At 31.0% G+C, this 20,106-nt stretch overlaps 1 protein-coding gene across 1 annotated transcript; it reads left to right on the plus strand.

Annotated features, from left to right (window-relative positions):
• The first annotated feature begins 13,193 nt into the window (after nucleotides 1-13,193).
• On the plus strand, nucleotides 13,194-19,811 carry LOC133315497 (metal transporter Nramp1-like). Its single transcript, XM_061517132.1, has 13 exons — nucleotides 13,194-13,316; nucleotides 14,033-14,111; nucleotides 14,211-14,251; nucleotides 14,325-14,403; nucleotides 14,519-14,623; nucleotides 15,237-15,346; nucleotides 15,492-15,673; nucleotides 15,763-15,832; nucleotides 16,557-16,730; nucleotides 16,895-16,999; nucleotides 17,824-17,955; nucleotides 18,349-18,444; nucleotides 19,470-19,811. The coding sequence occupies exons 1-13, from the start codon at nucleotides 13,194-13,196 to the stop codon at nucleotides 19,809-19,811; spliced, it is 1,638 nt and encodes a 545-aa protein (XP_061373116.1).
• The last annotated feature ends 295 nt before the right edge of the window (nucleotides 19,812-20,106 follow it).

Genomic DNA, 20,106 nt, shown 5'->3' on the forward strand with positions numbered 1-20,106 from the left:
AAAAATAAAAATAACATATCCTAGATGAGATAATTTTTTTAGCTTTGTGTAGTTCAAAAGGAAAATGTTCGGAAAAAAAATTATTGATCTTTTGTTTACATTCCTTATACCAAACATGATAATTAATAAATATATCTCATCTCACTTTTTATCATTCCAACTAAAATACTTATACCAAACACTCTGAGTTATGAATTATGATGCACTAGCTAGGATACAAAATTAAGTAGTTGGGAAAATGAAAAATGGAAACATGAAAGGACAAATTAATCAATGAGCTTGGCAATTCTTTACCGCAATCAGATAGCTTGATGGCTAACTGTGGCCTTGCCAAGTCCTTTCAAATTAATTGTGATCACTGTAGTTTGCCCGCTACTTGAAGATATTTCATGTAAAACCGACCATAGTTTGTGGATTAAGGGTCATTGTTCTTTTTCCCTCTTTCGTGGGTATAAGATTTTTTATTTTTATTTTATCATCGTAAATTTGAGTTCTTGATGGGTAGGGAAAAAAAATCGCTGATCAAATTCGAAGGCCAATAGCGTGATCCCATTGGATAGAAAATTTAGCCCAATGAGAAGAATATAATAGAATTCAGATTATAGAGAGTAATAATAATTAAGTAAATTACTACCCATGTAAGCTAAAGATGAAACTTAACCTACGTAGCACCGACACGATAATTCGACACGTCAATCCTAAAAAAATATGAATTTTGATATGTTGGGACATATTTTAATATTAAATAATATTTTTAATTATATAGTTTATATTTCATTTAATATTCAATAATTTAACAAAAAAATGAAATTAAATTAATAATACTCATCAAAATATTATCTTTCAACTTTCTTTTTCAATCCAAAACCACATAAGAAAAATTAATTCAAAGTCGGAATCTAAGGTGTTACATAAATGGAGAAAAAAAAAGAAAAATCTAATGTAAACAATGGCAACAGCAGCCAAAAAAAATTCACCGACACCCAATACCAAAAATTGTAGCAGCTTTCTTCACAAAAGGCAAAAACATAAACTAAAATAATACACTATAAAATAAGAACATCAAGAACACAATCAAATATAAGGTGGAAGCTTTAATAAAAAAAACAAGAACTGAGGTGAAAGAGAGAGATCAGATCAGATTAGAGAGAGATCAAGAAGGAGGAGATACGGTAAGAGCGTAACAGTAATAACAACGATGGTGCTGAGATGATCTATTATTTACTTAAAGGAAAAAAGAGAGGAGAAATTGATATGATCACGTGGAAGCTTTATTAATATTTTTTTTAAAAAAAATTCTATTTTTTTTTTAAAAAACAAAAAATATAAAAAAATTTACGAAAATGTTATTTGACTATGTCGGAGTGTGTCGGACTTGGTCAAATTCGCGTGTCAAAATGGTCAACGTGTCAGGAATGTTGACCGCATATCCAACACCGTGTCAAAATGTGTCAGAGCGTGTCACCGTATCAGAACGTGTCGAACACGACACTCCTTGTTTTTTTAGAGTGTCAGTGCTTCTTAGAACTTAACCTTAAGGAAGAAGCTGAAAAAACATGGTTGCTCCTTAAAACATTGATTTGAAGTCCATGAGATTTGCTTAATGAGAAACAGAAAACTAATGTAAAAAGCCCATTGGATAGCTGAGAATTCCAAAGATCTCCAAACAACTAACATGCAAGCACAACACCAATTGTCACTGTCACATTGATTTTTGAATAACTAATGTATGTTACGACAATTGATCGTAAAATTTTTTTAATGAAAAATATAAAGAAGAAATTTCAAAAAGTTAACAAGTTCTATCAAAATATCAATGTTTTTTTTTTCTTTTTTTCTTTTTTTAATATTTTACAGCACTGCCTAGATTTAGGTTAGATAAACTAGTTTAAAATAAAGAAAATATATGATTTTTATAAAAAAATAAATTACGTGGCTTATAGAAAAAAGTTTAGCCCATTACTATGTAGATATATTTTATATTATTTAAATAATATACCGTTATTTTAATAAAATTTTAAGTTTAAGGAAATAATAATCATAATTGTGGACAAATTTTAAAGTAAAATTAGACCATAATTAAATCGTGTAGAAGAAGGATGCGATGTCGTGTTTCGTAAAATCTCTAAATGCGACCTTACACGTACAATTAAATAATAGTGAGTGGGACTGGACAGTGCAGATACAGGCTCATACAGCACGTTGTTGGTATCAGTTTGCTGATTTTACCGACAGGCAGGGGTTGTTGTTGAAATCTGCTCCTATAGTCCTATTCCGTGTTTCTTAGCAGATGTTGATACAAATAACAAATAAATATGTGGCATTAGAATAATTGTTTTATAATTATTTGAGAATTGAAATCTTACGTTGCAGAGATAAAAAATATATGACACTCATATATTAAAAAAAGTTATATGTAAGACTCATATTAGCATGAAAATCAAAGAGTGTCTAGGAAGATTTCAATTCTCATGTTAAATGAGAATTATAAAATCCTTAGAATAATTGCTTTATTAATTTTATGTTGCAGGAAAGTATTTCTTTTATATTATAGACATGGTTGGTTTCACTTACTTATAAAAAGTAAAAATATAAAAATTGAGCTAAAAAAAAATAGGTATATAGAAAAAAGAGTTACTTTCTAACAACATGAAAGTAATTTTTTTCATAAATAAATGAATTGCAATGGTAAATTAAAACTATACTACTGCATAGAAAATGGTGGGTTTCTACTATCTAGCTGTATAAATTTCCTAAATCTTTTCTCTTTTCTGCATGATATTTCAATTTTTACTTTTCGAGTGTTTTTTTACGAAGAACTAGCATCCTTGCTCTTCGGTAGCAATCTTCTTTATTTTTATTTTTATTTTTATTTTTTCGGTAAACAGCAGTCTTCTTTGTTTTATTTTACCGTTGTTTTGTTTTTTCTCAAAATATATATTTTTTTATTTCTCTTATTTTCAAAATACATGAAGTATGTAATTTTAAAATTTTCATATTTACCTCATGTTATGATCTGTCAAAATATTATTAAGGAAAATTCTACTTACAACCTCTCTTTCTTTATAATCTCCTACAATGTTTTTATGGTTAGTTGTTAATGTGATTTTGATCAAATAATTATAAAAGTGATTGTAAGAGATCTGTAAGGAAAAAGAGGTGATAAGTATAATCTCTCTTAATTTTATTTTTATTTTTTCATATTTGTCTTATGTTTTGTTTTTGAAATAAAATGTTCAAATCTTATAATCAGTGATTATATAAAAATTAAAAGTAAAGAGATAGATTATTAGTTAGTTTCAGGTAAATATTTGTCTATGCTCTTAACTGATCTATTATTTATTTTAATGAACTTGTAAGGGTTACTTGATTTTTCGAATAAATTTCAGTTTATGGCTAGAAAATTCCTCTTTTTTATTAGTAGTTCAGTAGTAGTAGTAGTAGTAGTAATAATAATAATAATAATAAGTTACAGTTAATGAAGAAATAAAAAAAAATGCAGACAAACTTCATGTGTGAGCAATGTCTTCACGTCACTATTAAGTGTAACAAATATTACATATTTAGGAAAGTTATTCATTAAGGAAACCTACTTCTCCTTTTTACTGATGATTTTAGCGACAGACACGGGTTGTTATTTCCTAGAAAAGGTAACATGTAGGGATTGAATTAAACATTTTTTGAATAACTGAATGGAATTGGTTTAAACGGTTATGATCGATTCAGTTTGATTTAAAAACGGTTCTGTTCGGTTAAAAATTGATTTGATTCAATTTGAAAATCGTTCAATTTGGATCGGTTCAGTATGATTTTAAAATGGTTTGATTAAGTTAAAAACTGGTTCAGTTCAGTTTGAAAATCGTTCGGTTTGACTCGAAATCGATTTGAGTTTGGAACTGATTTGGGTCGAACCTATTCTGAAATAAATAAATAAATAAATTTATAAAAATAAAGTAATAAAACGGTTCGGTTCGATTTGAAAACGGTTCGATTCGGTTCTTGAATTGGTTACTAAAAATCAGTTGGGTTTTTAAACTGATTCTTTAAAAACTAGTTCAGCTTATGAACTGATTTTCAAAATCGGTTATTTTAAGTGCAATTTGATTTAGTTCACAATTCAGTTTAATTTTTTGATTTTTTTGCACATCCCTAATTACATGTACTCGTATAAGTGTCGGATATTTTTTTATAGCCATGCCTAACCTCTTCATTTTTTATAGTGGTGTAAATAGGTCAAGATAGGTTAGACTTTGAGTTAAATAGGCCATGTTTATGCCAAAAAATCTTTGATTTAGCCTAACCGATTAGCCTACGTAGACTCAAATTACAAATTTGACCTGACTTATATTTAAACAATAAAAGTCTTAGTCTAGACCTGTAGTTTATTCAAGCTTATTAAACATTCAATAATTAAAAAAATAATTAAAATAATATTATTTTATTATTCACAATTATTAAAATAATAATTTTATTTATTTTAGTTAAATTAATAATATAATAAAAGTCTGCTTGTAGATTTATAATACAAAAAAATCTATGACATGTTTTCTATATAATTTTTTTTAAAATACAAATATGTTCTATTTAACTATTTATAATAAAACAAATTTAACCTAATATAAATTAAGTCGTAATTTTTTATAGGCTGATCTAATTTATTTACGCCCTTAATTTTAGGGCTTTGTTAATAGTACAGATAGTCCAGCGTTTACAATCTTTGTGGGATCAGTCTGCAAAAGATGGCTAAAATATCAGTATGAAAATTTAAAATATTTAGGAAGAGTATACTTCACTAAAGATTAAATCACTCTCAATAGTGTGATGTGACGTATAACATAATTGAATTCTCGCTTATCTTTCTTCTTCAAACACTCACTTCAACATTGTTTAGGACATTTATATTTTTTTTTGAAACTCTTAAATTATAATTGCTTTAAAAAATTTTAAGTTAAAATGTATTTATTTTTTTTCTCAAATTTTAATTGTTTATTCTTTTAAAATTTTTACTTTTAAAATTTTCTTTTCATTTGAATTTTTTCTTATCAAATCTTAGCTAGTTATATTCTTAATTAATTCCCTTTAAAAAAAATTATACTTTTTTTTTTCAAATCTTAGTTGTTCTATTCTTATGTATTAAATTAAAGTATACTATTTTGGGAGTAGTTTAATCTTCTAGTATAATTTCCCTTTTTTAAAAAAAAAAAAAAATTCATATTCAAACTCTCATGTATAATTATGTATATCTTATTCAAACTTCTAGAAAAAATTTCTCTTTTGATCGGTATTTTTAAAATTTTATTTTAATTAATTAGTTAAATATTTTGAAAATGTTTTGTTTTTCAATTTATACTTAAAATTTTACCTGAAATTCACATACCTATGCAACTTTTTAATTTAATCTACAAGAGTAAAGAAATTGGAGTTTTAGAAGAAAGTGCAAGTTTAATGTAAAAAAATACAGAGAGATTATATTTATAATATTTTTGGCTTACAATCTCTTACAACTAAATTTTAGTCATTAATTTTCATCAATCTGACAGTTATAATTTATTAAATATTAATAAGAATGATCCAATAAATAATAACTATCAAATTGGTGAAAATTAACGGTTAAAACTTGGTTGGAAGAGATTGTATGCGAAAAGAGGTTGTAGATATAACTTTTCTAAAAAATAAATCTAAAAAGAATTATTTTGAAAATATAAGTAGTGAGAATTGAGGGGAAAATATTTCAAGTAAAAAATTAAAATTAATTATTAATTGGAATTTGTGAAGGGAGAAGAAATTTAAATGTAAAAAATTGAAGTAATTAACAATTCAAAATTTTATGAAAATATTAATAAGTATTAAATAATAATGAAAGTCGCACCTATTTAAAAAGAAGAAGAAGAGAATATAGTGAGATTATCCAACTTTAAAAACCGATGACTCAATATCATTTCATTTTCGTTGAATTCTAAAACGTTTGTGCGAGCCGCAGCTTTTGTTTTTGGGTTTTACTGTAGATTTTGATATTGATCAGAATGTTCTTTTTGTTTTTGTTCCACAGCAAGTTAGGTTCAAACGTAAGGAATATGCTGCAAATGGATCAGTCTTTAGCCCACAACCATGGACCATGCATGTTATGGCCCACTTCTATTATTATTTTATTACAAAGAAATAAAAGAATTTGAAACTGAGAATTTTATCAAAGTTTGTTGTAATTGTAATATAATAGGAGCCGTTCAATGAGTTGTGGTTTATTAGAATATAATCTATTATATTTCCATCTAACGTGGCAACATGCCCTCGCATTCTTTCCTCCACGGAATGGTTCTTCTGTTTTGTACCACACCTTCCCCTTTCATCATTTCTCTCTGTTCCACTCTATATACTTATATACGTATCCATGATAATTTATGTGTAACGTTTCTCTAAAAATTATTTCTAACAAAAACACCTACTCTTTAGACAATTTAATTCACCAAAAAGTATGTGTAATATGAAATAATTATAAATTTTAAAATATAATGACTGTATTTTTTATTATGCTTATAATGATTTAAAATGTGATTATCTTAATATATTTTTTGAAAAATATATTAACTTTATTTTTTATTTTATTTTTTATATGCATGAAAGAGATAATTTTTTATATGCATGAAAGAGATAATTTTTTATATGCAAGTGTAGAACATACTAACTTTCTCATTTAAAGATTAGCAATTATAGTAATTAATAACATTATACTAAGCTTTCGGAGAGAAGAGAGAACTTTAAAAACTTATAAAGGAAATAACACGGTAGTTTATTTCTTACAAACTTGTTCTACCTTATACAGACACCGGAACATTCCTCATATAGGCAATGAAAAGATAACAACGACAAACACAATAGTTATATAACGGATACCTCATCAGACATGATGTGATGATACAAACTGACAAACAACTTTTCAGAAATCTAAATTATTGGGCACACACTTTATTTTACAACCATACATGCGTCCATGACTTTAATCATTGTCGGTAGTACTGGTACTGATGTATAAATTTAAAACTTTTCTTTCTTCTGAGTGGACATCTCCATAAATATCTTTCCACCATGGTTTGTTGGTCTTGGCTTTTTTTTCAATTGTCTCTGCCATGATATCAACATTTGGATCTTGAGAATCTTGTCGGATCATATTGTCATCGGGAGCTTTGATTTCTGTGATTGGATCAAAAACCAATTCAATGTGCATGATAAATATATGAATACAAAAATTCTTTAACAAATATTTGTTTTGTGTGGCTTGTTAAAGAAAAAAAGAACAGATGCACGCCAAACTTTGGACAAATCTAATGTGAATAATTGTTGTGAAATAATAATCGGAAATCATGCTCTCATGTGAGAGGAGAGCAAAATATTTTCCTGCACAAATTTATTTTTCGTGCCAATTAATTTTTTTTAATATAAAATGTAAGACTTACATTTAATTTGTCTCTACTTTTATTCTCTCATACTATCATCCAACATAAAAAAAACATGAACCTAATAATAATATTGATAACGGACCTTCATATCCAAGCCAGTATTCAAACGTAATGGGTAAATTTTATTTAAAAAATAATAATTATTGACTACATTTTCAATTGTTGACTTTGAATTTATTCGAAAGTTTGACTGTTAAGTATTTGTTTTGTGACATCGAAAGAAATGTTGTATGACAATTATTAAGGAGAGAGATTTTTATTTAAGGCCCAATTTTTTTTGGCAGAATGTAGATACATCCGCTGCACTTAAGATTTGTTCGTAGATTTGAAGTTTGGTCTGAATTCCGTAAGAAGGATGTATATTTCTGTGTAAGGATATGTTATTCTATTTATTTTTTTCTGTCTACTTTTGCCTATCACTCTAAAAGATAATTAGATTAGAATCTTAATTAATATTTATCTTTTTTTCTCCTCTTTATATTCTGATCTAACGGTGTTGGAGAGTGGAGGCAAAAAAAAAAAAGATAAGTAGAATAACTTATCTTTTATATGTAAGTGCTTAAAGTAACAGTGGTATGAATTAAAACTCCAGGAGAGATACTGCAGGTGCAATCTCTGGCGAGGCAGAGAAAGAAGGAATGTGTATAGGTACGGTGGTTTTAGATTTTAGCAAAATAACAATTTAAGAAAATGATGTTTTGCAGATACTTCTTTAATAGGAGAAGATGAGTTTATGTAAATGGAAATCATATTCCCTAATGCCATGCAAGAGAAAAAGAGCATAATTGTTTTTTCCCGTTCCTTATTGTTGTGAGTGAGGAATTGCTCCACTATCTTGTTCGATAGGTGAGCTGTGCAGAGGAGTGAAAGATTCTTTAAGTTGAGGTTTATGTGCTTATTATGTGTAGATAGAGCGCGCTCTTCGAGCTGGAAATTCTTTCTTGCAACGCGCTTAAGCCCAGAATTGAGGGCTTAAGCGCCCAAAGGCCAAGAACATTTACGTATTTAGGAGGCTTTAGCTTTCTAATGGGAGCTTAAGCCTCTAAAGGCAGAGGTCATTTGCTCTTTGATTGGGATTTCTGGACTTCTAGGGGGCTTAAGCCTCAATGTGGGGGCTTAAGCCTCCTCTTTAACAACTTGATAATCTTAATAATCTTGAGATAGATCTTCAAATCTTCTAGTTTGATCTTCATCTATCCATATCTTCAAATTTGTTTCCTTTTCTCTTCAAATCCCTTAAAAACAACAATATATAATAATTAATTCATAATTAATCAAATTCAAGATTTTATGTCAATAAACCCTAGATTTCACTCATTTGACTTGATAATTCATTTGATTTTACTCCATAAAACAAGATAAACTAAAGGTTTATCAGTGAGCTGTGTAGAGGAGTGAAAGATTCTTTAAGTTGAGGTTTATGTGCTTATTATGTGCAGGAGTGAATGATTCTTTAAGTTGAGGTTTACATGCTTATTATGTGCAGGTCAACTATGTATTGTGCACGGAGAATCAGCCTAAACAATTCATACGTGAATTTATCAACATCAACATCAACATCAACAATACATTTATCCCAAATTAATTGGGGTCGGTGGTAGATGAATCCAAATAAAAGATACAAAAAGGTTGAAAAAATAAAAATAAAAAAAAAAGTAAAAATAAAAATAAATAAATAGAATAGTTATAATATATATATATATATATATATATATATATATATATATATATAAATATAAAGTAAAAGTAAAAAAAAAAGGGAAAAGAAGAAGAGGGGGAAATGAAGGGGGAAAAGAACTAAAAAGGGACCATCTAGAACATAGGAGTAACAACGGGTCTAACTCTCCATCATGCTTATAACTTTTCTCCATTCCATTCTAAGGCATACCAACCGCCAATCTATATCACACTCCATTAAATCTTGTTTTACTACCTTCTCCCAAGTAAGTTTCGGTCTACCTCTACCTTTTTTTTGTGTTGAGCTTGGTAACAAACTTCTGTTCTTACGGGAGCATGTTGGGGCATTCTCATTACGTGCCCAAACCACCTCAATCTATGTTCTCTCATTTTCTCAGCCGCCGGTAGTACTCCTACCTTTCATCGAATATCTTCATTTCTTATCTTATCCATCCTCGTATAACCACACATCCACCTTAACAACCTCATCTCTACTACTCCCATTTTATGCTCATGTTGCCTATGTGCTGGCCAACATTCAGCTCCATATAGCATTGCAGGTCTTACTGTTGTTCTACAGAATTTTCCTTTTAACTTAAGGGGAATTTTGCGGTCACACAAAAACCCAGATGCACTACGCCATTTCATCCACCCTGCTCTGATTCTATGATTTACATCCTCATCAATCTCTCCACCTTTTTGCAAAATGGAGCCCAGGTATTTAAAAGCAACTTTCTTGGGTACCTCTTGGCCACTTAGATGCACGAGATCTTGGTCTACCTCTCTTACCAGAGAAAACTCACACTTCAGATACTCAGTCTTGCTCCGACTTGATGTGAATCCTTTAGATTCCAACGTGTTTCTCTACAATTCAAGTTTTCTATTAACACTGTCTTTGCTCTCATCGATAAGCACAATATCGTCTGCAAAAAGCATACACCATGGAACTTCCTCTAGAATATCTTTTGTTAGTTCATCCATAACTAAGGCAAAGAGATAAGGACTTAGAGCCGACCCTTGGTGTACACCTATCGTGATAGGGAAATAACTTGATGTTCCGTTATAAGCTTTCACACATATAGTAGCCCCATCATACATATCCTTGATTGCCTTTACATACTTTGATGATACCTTTTTCTTCTCCAGAACCCACCATAAAACGTTCCTTGGAACCCTATCGTATGCTTTCTTAAGATCTATGAACACCATATGTTAGTCCTTCTTCTTTTCTCGATATCTTTCCATTAATTGTCGCATCAAGAAAATGGCTTCCATGGTACATCTTCCTGGCATAAATTCAAATTGATTTACAGAAATCTTGGTATCTCTTCTCAAGCGATGTTCAATAACCCTTTCCTACAACTTCACAGTATGGCTCATTAGCTTAATGCCTCTGTAGTTAGAACAATTATGTATATCTCCCTTGTTTTTTTAAATAGGCACAATCATACTTTCCCTCCATGCATTAGACATCTTATTTGTTTGAAGAATCTTATTGAAAAGATTGGTTAACCATTTTATTGCCATATCCCGTAGGCCTCTCCACACTTCAATAGGGACACCATCAGGTCCCAAGACTTTATTAGTTTTCATCCTCTTTAAAGCCTCCTTAACTTCAAGTGTATTAATTCTGCGCACAAATCTTCTATTCAAATCATCATAAGCGTCCTCCAAGTCCACCTCACTTATATCGCCATCCCCATTAAACAACTTGTTGAAGTAGTTCATCCATCTTTCATTTACATCTTTATCTCTCACCATAAGTTTTTGATTTTCATCCTTGATGCATCTAACTTGGGTGAGGTCTTTACTTTTGTTATCCCTTATTTTTGCAAGTTTATATATATACCTTTTTCACCATCCTTGCTCTCAAGATTTTTATTCAAATCAGCGAAAACCTGGCATCTAGCTTCTCGCATTGCTTTCTTTGCATTTTTTCTCGCCAATCTAAACTTTTGCAAGTTCTCTTCACTGGGGCTTTTATGCAAATATCTAAAGCATTCCTTCTTATTTTTAATTGCCTATTTCACCTCTCCATTCCACCACCATGTTTCCTTTGTATGAAATTCATTTTTTTTTGCTTTCTCCCAACACCCTCCTTCCCATATTTTGAATACACTTAACCATCTCATTCCATATTGCATTTGCTCCTCCATCATACGTGAATTTATATAGGAAAAAAATCTTATGAATTTGAAAAGTGAATATGAGAATATAAATTATTAATTATCGTTTGTATTAAATATTAAAACACTACTACTACTTAGACATTCATTCCTCACATGTCTTATAAATTTTCGGAATTGATTCTTTCATTATTTATTTTAATGTAATCATTTTATATGAAAAATATAAGTCAATCGTACAGCAACAATCAGCAATGAACATAACTATTTTTTCTTCTATGTTTTACAAATTTCATCTTTAAAATTATATTGATTTATCAATGAAATGAATAAATTTTTTCACATAGGATGTATAATCATGTTAAAATAAAAATAAAAAGTGTCTCAAAGAAGATGAGAGTTGAAAATTTGGCTAGATAATTTATTGAAACTCACATAAGAAAAAGTTGATGAATTTATGATTGAGTTTTATTATTGCCTCGTTTGGAAGGATTCTTGAAAAAAAAAATATTTTGTTGTAATTAAATATATTTTATTATCCCTTAGTTTTCAAAACTCTAAGATAATTTTACATCATCGGCATTCACTTCATCCAACCATTACATGAAATTTAAGATTTTATCTTGCAACTTCAACCTTAACGATTTCATGATAATTTTGTTGCATTCACTTTTTCATAATTTATCACACATTAAATATTGAAACAAACCTATACATAAAATGATATAAAAAAGGGAAAAGTGTGTACAATTTTAAAAGATGTAAAATTATGTCATTTTAAGTGAGAGAAAGAGATAAATAAAGAAGGAAAGAGAGAGAGTGGACAAAAAAATATAAAGGTATGGGTCCCACCTCTTTATAAGAGTAAAATGATATAAGTTATGTCATTTAAAAAGACAAACACTTTTCTCTATAAAAACATCGGAAAAAGAAAAAAAAAAATTAGCTGTGGAACTCCCATCTATGAAGCACCGACACTTTAAAAACCTTGACATGTCGTGTCCGACACTCCCCGACACTCCAACACGCGTTATAGAAATTCAAAAAAAGGTTCAAATGTTGTGTTGCGTTGAATTTTTAGTTCAAACTATTAGATTCGTTGTATTACGATTACTATTTTATTGAGTTTAATATAAATATTTGGGATATCTTATGTTTCTTTGTAAAATTTATAAATATTATAATATTAGATTTATTTTTTTGTTAAAATATTAAATATAATATTCACTACATAAATTAAAAATATTATTTAATATTAAAACGTGTCCTAATTTGTGAAAATCTAACCTTCTTAACATGTCGAAATATCGTATCCTATCGTGTTAACTGTGTCTCGCCTGTCGGTAATGGTGCTACGTAAACTCTGTTACTATAAATAAAAAGGAAGATAGTCAAACAAGAAGTTAGCTCAGTTCCGAAACAAAGATAGGAAACACTGAAACAGAGTGTGGTGTGTTGTTGCATTGGGCGCTGTTCATTTTCTTGCAAAGCAGTTTCGTTTGATTTGCATTTTCTGATCACTTACCTCATTGGTATGCAATCTCTCTTCTGTTCCGCCATTATTTCAATGCATTCTTCGTGTTTTCCATTTCCTCTGTCTGCTCTGCATGGTTCTCCATTAAACTAACGAAGTTGTATCCCTGCCATATTGAGTTCATCATTCTTTCATTGATATGGCAGGAAATGTTTAAGATTAAACGTGATTCTGAAATCTGAATCTTCCATTTTTTCTTCTTTTTACTCATGTAGTTTTTTTTAGGCTGCATGGTTCTTATCTTAATATTCAGGAAGATAACATTTTTATACGAATCTAGAATTGGGTGGTTAAATGTTTTTCATAACCGTGGTTTTGTTTGGACACCCCAGTTGTGTGATTTTGCCTCAAATGAAATATTTGTCTTCGTGCTTTGTCAGTGTTGACTGCAGAAAGGAGAATATGGCTGTCACAGGTTCTGGTTCTTCTGGGCAGTCACAATTCATTTCAAGCACTGGGAACCGAAGCCTTTCGAATGCGCTGCTGATTGAGAATTCAGATACTGATCAAATTGTTGTACCTGATGTGAGTTTGGGTTGTCATTTAATCCCTTAATATTTTCAATTTGTCCATTTTAAATTGTTGATTGGCTTTACTTAATGTAGCTAAGTTAAAAATGATGAGTAGGACACGGACGAACATTGCTTTAATTAACTTGCCACCTATGTTTAAGATTAATGATTCATTATATCAGATAGTTTATTCTTTGTTTTTATGTTAAATCAAGATGCCGTGTCTGCATATGTACGTCTTGGAAAATAGAAAGAAAATCCCTTATTTTCTCCTGATAAACATTTTTTAACATTTTGTTTTCCGTAAAGAACCAGTTCAACCCAAAACGTTAAAGTGTTAGGTGAGGGATCTTTTGAATGGTTTATATTAATCTCTAATACACTCTCTCAAGCAAGAGTCCTTTGGACTTGGTTTATCTTATGCTTATTTAATTCTACAAGTGGAGGGCAGTGGATCGAACTCCTGAAGCTCTGATACCATGTAAACAACCACTTCAACTCAAAACCAACTTAAGGTGTTGAGTGAGGCCTTTTTAATGGTTTATATTAATCTATGACGTTTTCCATTTGCCGTATTTTTTAGCATTTTGTTTTAATTAAAGAGTTTGATAATGGTGCAATCTAAGTGCTTTGATTTTTGTAGAGTACATTGGAGTAATACATATATTTCATTGAAGTTAAGTGTGGTTTACTTGATAATCACCATTTATGTATGTTTCTATTTTGCAGAAAAGAAGCTGGAAAAATTTATTTGCATACATGGGGCCCGGGTTTCTTGTTTCCATTGCATATATAGACCCAGGAAACTGTACGATCAAACTATTAATGACTTTCTTCTGTAATAAAATGAAACATATTCCTGACATGAATCATGAAATGCTTATGGTATTCTTAAAATAACTTGCAGTCGAGACGGATCTTCAGTCTGGGGCACAATATAAATATGAGGTGCTATGATGTATTCCAATAGTACCTATGCCCAAGGCTTCCTCCATCTCTTTCTCACTTTTTGTTTTTTCAGTTACTTTGGATCATATTGGTGGCGTCATGTGCTGCTCTTGTAATTCAATCAATGGCAGCCAATCTTGGGGTGGTCACCGGTAGTTGATTTTACAATCAATTATTTTTTTCACTGAATTAAATTTCTTAAGTATGTGGGTGGTAATTTTCTTTTTCTTTTTTCATGATTCTTTCAATTCTATTTGCTGCTTGCAGGAAAGCACTTAGCAGAGCATTGTAGAACTGAATATCCCTGGGTGGCCAACTTTATCCTTTGGATTATTGCTGAAATTGCCATAGTGGCCTGTGACATTCCTGAAGGTATTGAGATGAATTAAGTACTTTGAATTGCTTCAAATTATTTTATTTATACATGTAAATAGTATATGACTTTATTTTTTTTGGATTCATTTGTCTGCTTAGGATTTTGAATAGAGTTCATTGATTAAAACATACCTAATAACCAAGATATTGAATAAAGGGAAAACCCTAGTGCTTAAAGGCTCTTGACTTTGGGTAAGGGTAAGAGTCAATTGTACGTAGCTTTATCCTTGCATTTTGCAAAAAGACTATTTCCTAGACTTGAATCCGTGAAACAACCTATATATTGAATAAATTCGAATACTCAATACTTTATTTGTTACCTAACTCAATCAAGATCTGTGTGAAGTTTTGTAGTTTAAGGAAGAGCTCCTTATGCTCTTCCCTTTCCTTTTGTTTTTTTTTTCTCCTGTTTTCACTCATTTGAGCTATATATAGAACACTCAAAAAGGGAATTTTGGTCAGGGTTACTAGAATCCTACTAGAGGACAAAAGTGAAAGCTAGATGGGCATATTATCAAGTTTAAAAACACAAACCCTAAGTTTCCCTTTTTTCCTGCTTCTCTTTAAGTTTTATTTATCTTTATCTTGCATTTTCATTGTACTGATGCAGTAATTGGGACAGCTTTTGCATTGAATATGCTCTTCAACATACCTGTTTGGGTTGGTGTTCTTCTGACAGGACTCAGCACATTGATCCTCTTGGCCTTGCAGCAATATGGGGTAGTTTACTGTATTCCATGCTATGGTTTAATACCATAAAGAGAATTTTTATATCCTGTACAAATTTATGGTTTTCATTGCATGTTATATTAGGTACTATCTATATGAAAACAGTATGAGCCTTTTTTGCATTGTTGTTGAACAGGTTAGGAAACTTGAATTCTTGATTGCATTTCTAGTATTTACAATTGCTGCTTGTTTTCTGGCTGAGCTTGGATATGCAAAGCCAGATGCTAAAGAGGTTCTGAAAGGTCTTTTTGTGCCAGAACTAAAAGGGAGTGGTGCTACTGGACTTGCAGTTTCACTCCTTGGAGCTATGGTTATGCCGTGAGTTCCTCATCTCTTCTTCAACCATTTAATTTTTCTTTTCTTTTAAAATGTATTCTCATGCATGCTTCTTTATGCATTTGCCTCAGGCACAATCTCTTCCTGCACTCAGCACTGGTGCTTTCTAGGAAAATACCAAGATCAGTTCGGGGAATCAAAGTAAACATTAAAACTTTTTTATCAATATCAACATCACTTTTGTAAGCATGATTTTTTTTTTCCTTCACATTTTATCTTTGATTTAAGTAATGTCTTAAATATGTTGTCCTATTGATACATGAGGAGCTCTTCCCATTCACATCAGATTCTTCAAAAATATCGGTGTCGTTTTAAGATGTAGTAAATTTAACAACAATAATATTTGTCCATTTAACTGTCTGACCCTTACTAGCTACTACCCTATGTTACTTCTTTCAGTTTGTTTTGCCATATGATTGTGTAGATATTAATGTCCTTATGTAGCCTGTCTATTTGCAAATATCTTTAGTGGTTAATAAACTGTTAAAATTTATGTCTTTCAGTCATCTTCTTGGGGTTTGTAGCTTTCTGTAGCAATAGCTCATCTTGATTTAGAGTTGCACAAATCTGGATATAACAATTTGATAAATAATATAAAATACATTCTCTTCTTTCTCTAATACTGAATTAAACTGCATTGAAATGTGCTTTAACAGAAGAATTATTCTTCAATCTGTAAAAACAAATTCTTTTTGCCTTTTTTATTTTTTTGGTTAGAATATTCCAAGAGTAAAGCTCATTGGAATTTGAATTATTCTTGGATGGTCCTGAGGCAAAATAGGTCAACTTAAAACCTACCCATAAGTGTGTGAATAATGGTAAAAAAGCAGTATCTGATGTCTCATTTAACAATTTTGTTTGACAGGAGGCTTGCAGATTTTACATGATAGAAAGTGCCTTTGCTCTCATGGTGGCCTTCCTCATAAATGTTTCTGTTATTTCTGTAAGTGGCACTGTTTGCAATTCTTTGAATTTGAATGCAGAAGATCAGATGAGCTGTCAGGATTTGGATCTCAACAAAGCCTCCTTTCTGCTTAGAGTATGTGAAACCTGGAGAATTCTTTCTTACCTTGTGTATATTTTAGTAGTTTATTAACTGATGCTAACACAATTTACATTATCCTTAAACTTCATGTACAATTATTATTGGTAAGGATGCTCATAAAATCATAGATGATGATTTCTGACATGTGCCATCCTCAGAATGTCTTGGGGAAATGGAGTTCAAAACTGTTCGGAATTGCTTTGCTTGCATCAGGTCAAAGTTCTACTATTACAGGAACCTATGCAGGGCAGTACGTCATGCAGGTAGGCTGTTTTATAGCTTCTTCTTTTTTTAACATATTTTTGGAACAAAAAAAATACAATGCATTTGCATCTTCACGACAAAAAAATCACTGTTGATGTAACGTCCGGCCGCTTCAAGAATCAATGACTGTCCCCACAAATTAACACGAGACTTTTCGGCATCGGATTGCTTTGTCCTTACTCACACACTTCTTGGAAAAACTTCTCAGGAGGCCATCCCAGAATTCCACCAAGTTAAACACGCTTAACTATGGAGTTCTTCCGTTCTGGGCTGCCGAAAGTTAGATGCTTCTTGTTAGTATAGGTAGTACCAATTAATTCTTATAACCTATTCTCAACTATACCGTCTCATACCAGTACAATCTCTGGAATTACTCTTTTTCCGGTGTTGATTCGATTCATTTATATACCTCTCTCACTGATTGTACGTTAGCTCTTCCACTAACCATACATTCGATTGTACGTTAGCTCTTCCACTAACGATACAATCGTCAGCATCCAGGATGTTACAGTTGATCTTACCAAATGACAATAATATTCACTCTTAATAGTAGTTTTATATACATCTCCTTTTGTAATTTGAGTTCTCTATTAGAAAAAAGTAAGGAACATTAATCATAATTCCTCAAACTTAATTATCAATGCAGTGCTGAACCATTATGTTTGGTATTTTCTCGTTCAATAAATCTGTCATATCATATGCTTTAAGAGCTTTAACAACTTATTTTGCTGTGGTTCACTTGCATAATGACCATTTTAAAGCATTGGTAATTTCTTGCTGTTTCTAGTTTTTTCTTTTCCCTACGCATTCTTTATTCTTTCAGGGATTTCTTGATTTACGACTGGAGCCATGGATTCGAAATATGTTAACTCGTTGCTTAGCCATTGTTCCTAGTTTGATTGTTGCAGTCATTGGTGGCTCTGCTGGGGCTGGGAAGCTCATAATAATTGCATCAGTAAGATGTCTTTGCCATCAAATTATCTCTTATTATTATTTTTTCCTTAAGTATCTTCTAATGCTTTTCACTTAGGATTATGCTTGTATATTTTGTTTAAATTTTCATTGTGTGATATCATGAAAGTTTCTCATATAATTTGTAACTCTACTGCTGCACTGTTGGCTTCATCTGAGATAAGAAAGGTTTAAGTAGGGCCACTCATGTGGTTATACAAAGTCACATACGCACCATTTGTGCTGTAATGAAAATTTTTACCTACATGGCATCATTTCATAATTCCTGTTGTTTGTGTATGCATATAATTCAGTTTACACAGAATTGTCCTTTTGGAATTTATTTATTGGTCTCTGCTATAGCTTGTGCTGAAGCCCTTATTTGTCTGCTGATCAGATGATCTTATCATTTGAACTTCCTTTTGCTTTGGTTCCACTCCTCAAGTTTACAAGCAGCAAAACTAAGATGGGGGCACATGTCAACTCTACCATGGTAAATTTTTTGTCAACACAAAATTTGTAGTTCTACATTGCAAGCAAATAGTAAATTGATTGCATATTTGCAAAATTATTCATAAAGTTTGGAATCACTAATCAGTGCACTGGCTGACCCAGGTTGGGTCACATGTCACCGGCGGACCCAGGTTGGGTCACATGTCCGCAAGTGCGTACATGAGATTTTAGATTTTAATTTTTTTTTTTTTTGTAGTCATGTAGGTTATTATTTGTCTCTTAGTTCAATATTTATAGTAGGAGTAAATATCATTTTAAGTCCCTAACAAAAAATATGACCCCCATTTTAGTCACTTACCAAAAATTAGTCTCGAGGAGGTCCGTAAAAAATTCAAAGTGAATAATTTAATTAAAATCGTGATCCCTCACAAATTCAAAAAAGACTTACATTATTTACCAAAAAAAAAAGACTTACATTAGTCTCACAAAGACTAAAATAGGTCCACTTTAAATTTCATAAGGACCAAGTGACTCTTTTTTTTTTTTATAATGGACTAAAGTAGGGACCGAATTTTTTGTTAGGGACCAAAAATAATATTTATTCTTATATTAGTTAGCAACGTACAGAGATGATTAAAACAACGTAGCAACACAAATTGATTAAAGAGAAAACTTTTCTTGCTCCCTGTCACATACTCATTTCCATGATTTTCCATTCCTATGATTTCTTCATCCTTTGTTATGGAAGCAACTAGATTATGAGTGGGTTCAAGCGTTAATTTAAAATTTTTTTACAAAAAAAAATTCGGGGGCACCGCAAACGGGAGAATCAGTGTGAGATATGTTGTTAATATCTGTAAACATTGCAGTGCATACACTGTTTACTTAAATTTGACTGAGAGTCTCAATTTTCCCTCCACTTCCATTGACCATAATTCTTATAGTTACTGAATCAGAGAACTTGCTGTTGCTTCTTCATACACCAAAGTTATTATGTTTCAGGAAAACAAATGGTTTTTCTGCATCTTGTCTGACATAATAATTACCTGACATTCTTAATTGCAGATTTCCGCAGTTACTTGGATAATTGGTTCCCTCATTATGGCCATTAATGTATACTATTTAATGACTGGCTTCATCAAGCTGCTTCTTCATAGTCACATAAAAATTGTGGCCAAGATATTTGTTGGGATATTAGGATTTTCAGGTATGGCAGTATATTTGGCTGGTATAGCATATCTAGTACTTCGCAAAAATGAAGAGGCCACACACCTTATGGCTCTAACAGCACCAGAGAGTCATCAAATGGCAAATGAACAAGGCAATGGGTCAATCTACTCTCTTTCAAGAGAAGACATAGTAAACATGCAATTGCCTCAAAGAAGTAGTACTGCAGATCTTGACTGACAATTATGTTCATATAGTAAATTAGCAAAGATAGACTCCGATATATAAACGGGGAAGGATCCGTTTACAAACTTTTTTGATAAATTTTTACAAATTACGCTATCTTCTCCCGGGAAAACATAGTGAAATTAGTGTTTTCCCGGAAGAAGATAGTACCCTTATATAAATAACTCATTCCGTTAATTTCTAGCATTGTATGTCCGTTTTTGAAGTGTTTGCCACACAAGGAAGTTTTCTTCACATGAGAAAGTGAAACAAATTATGAACGGAATGGCTAATAGCATGGTAAGCCTTG

This window comes from Gastrolobium bilobum, unplaced genomic scaffold, assembly GCF_033153095.1.
Source record: "Gastrolobium bilobum isolate Gb01-03AN ecotype WA unplaced genomic scaffold, APGP_CSIRO_Gbil_v1 utg2933, whole genome shotgun sequence".
Taxonomy (NCBI): Eukaryota; Viridiplantae; Streptophyta; class Magnoliopsida; order Fabales; family Fabaceae; genus Gastrolobium; species Gastrolobium bilobum.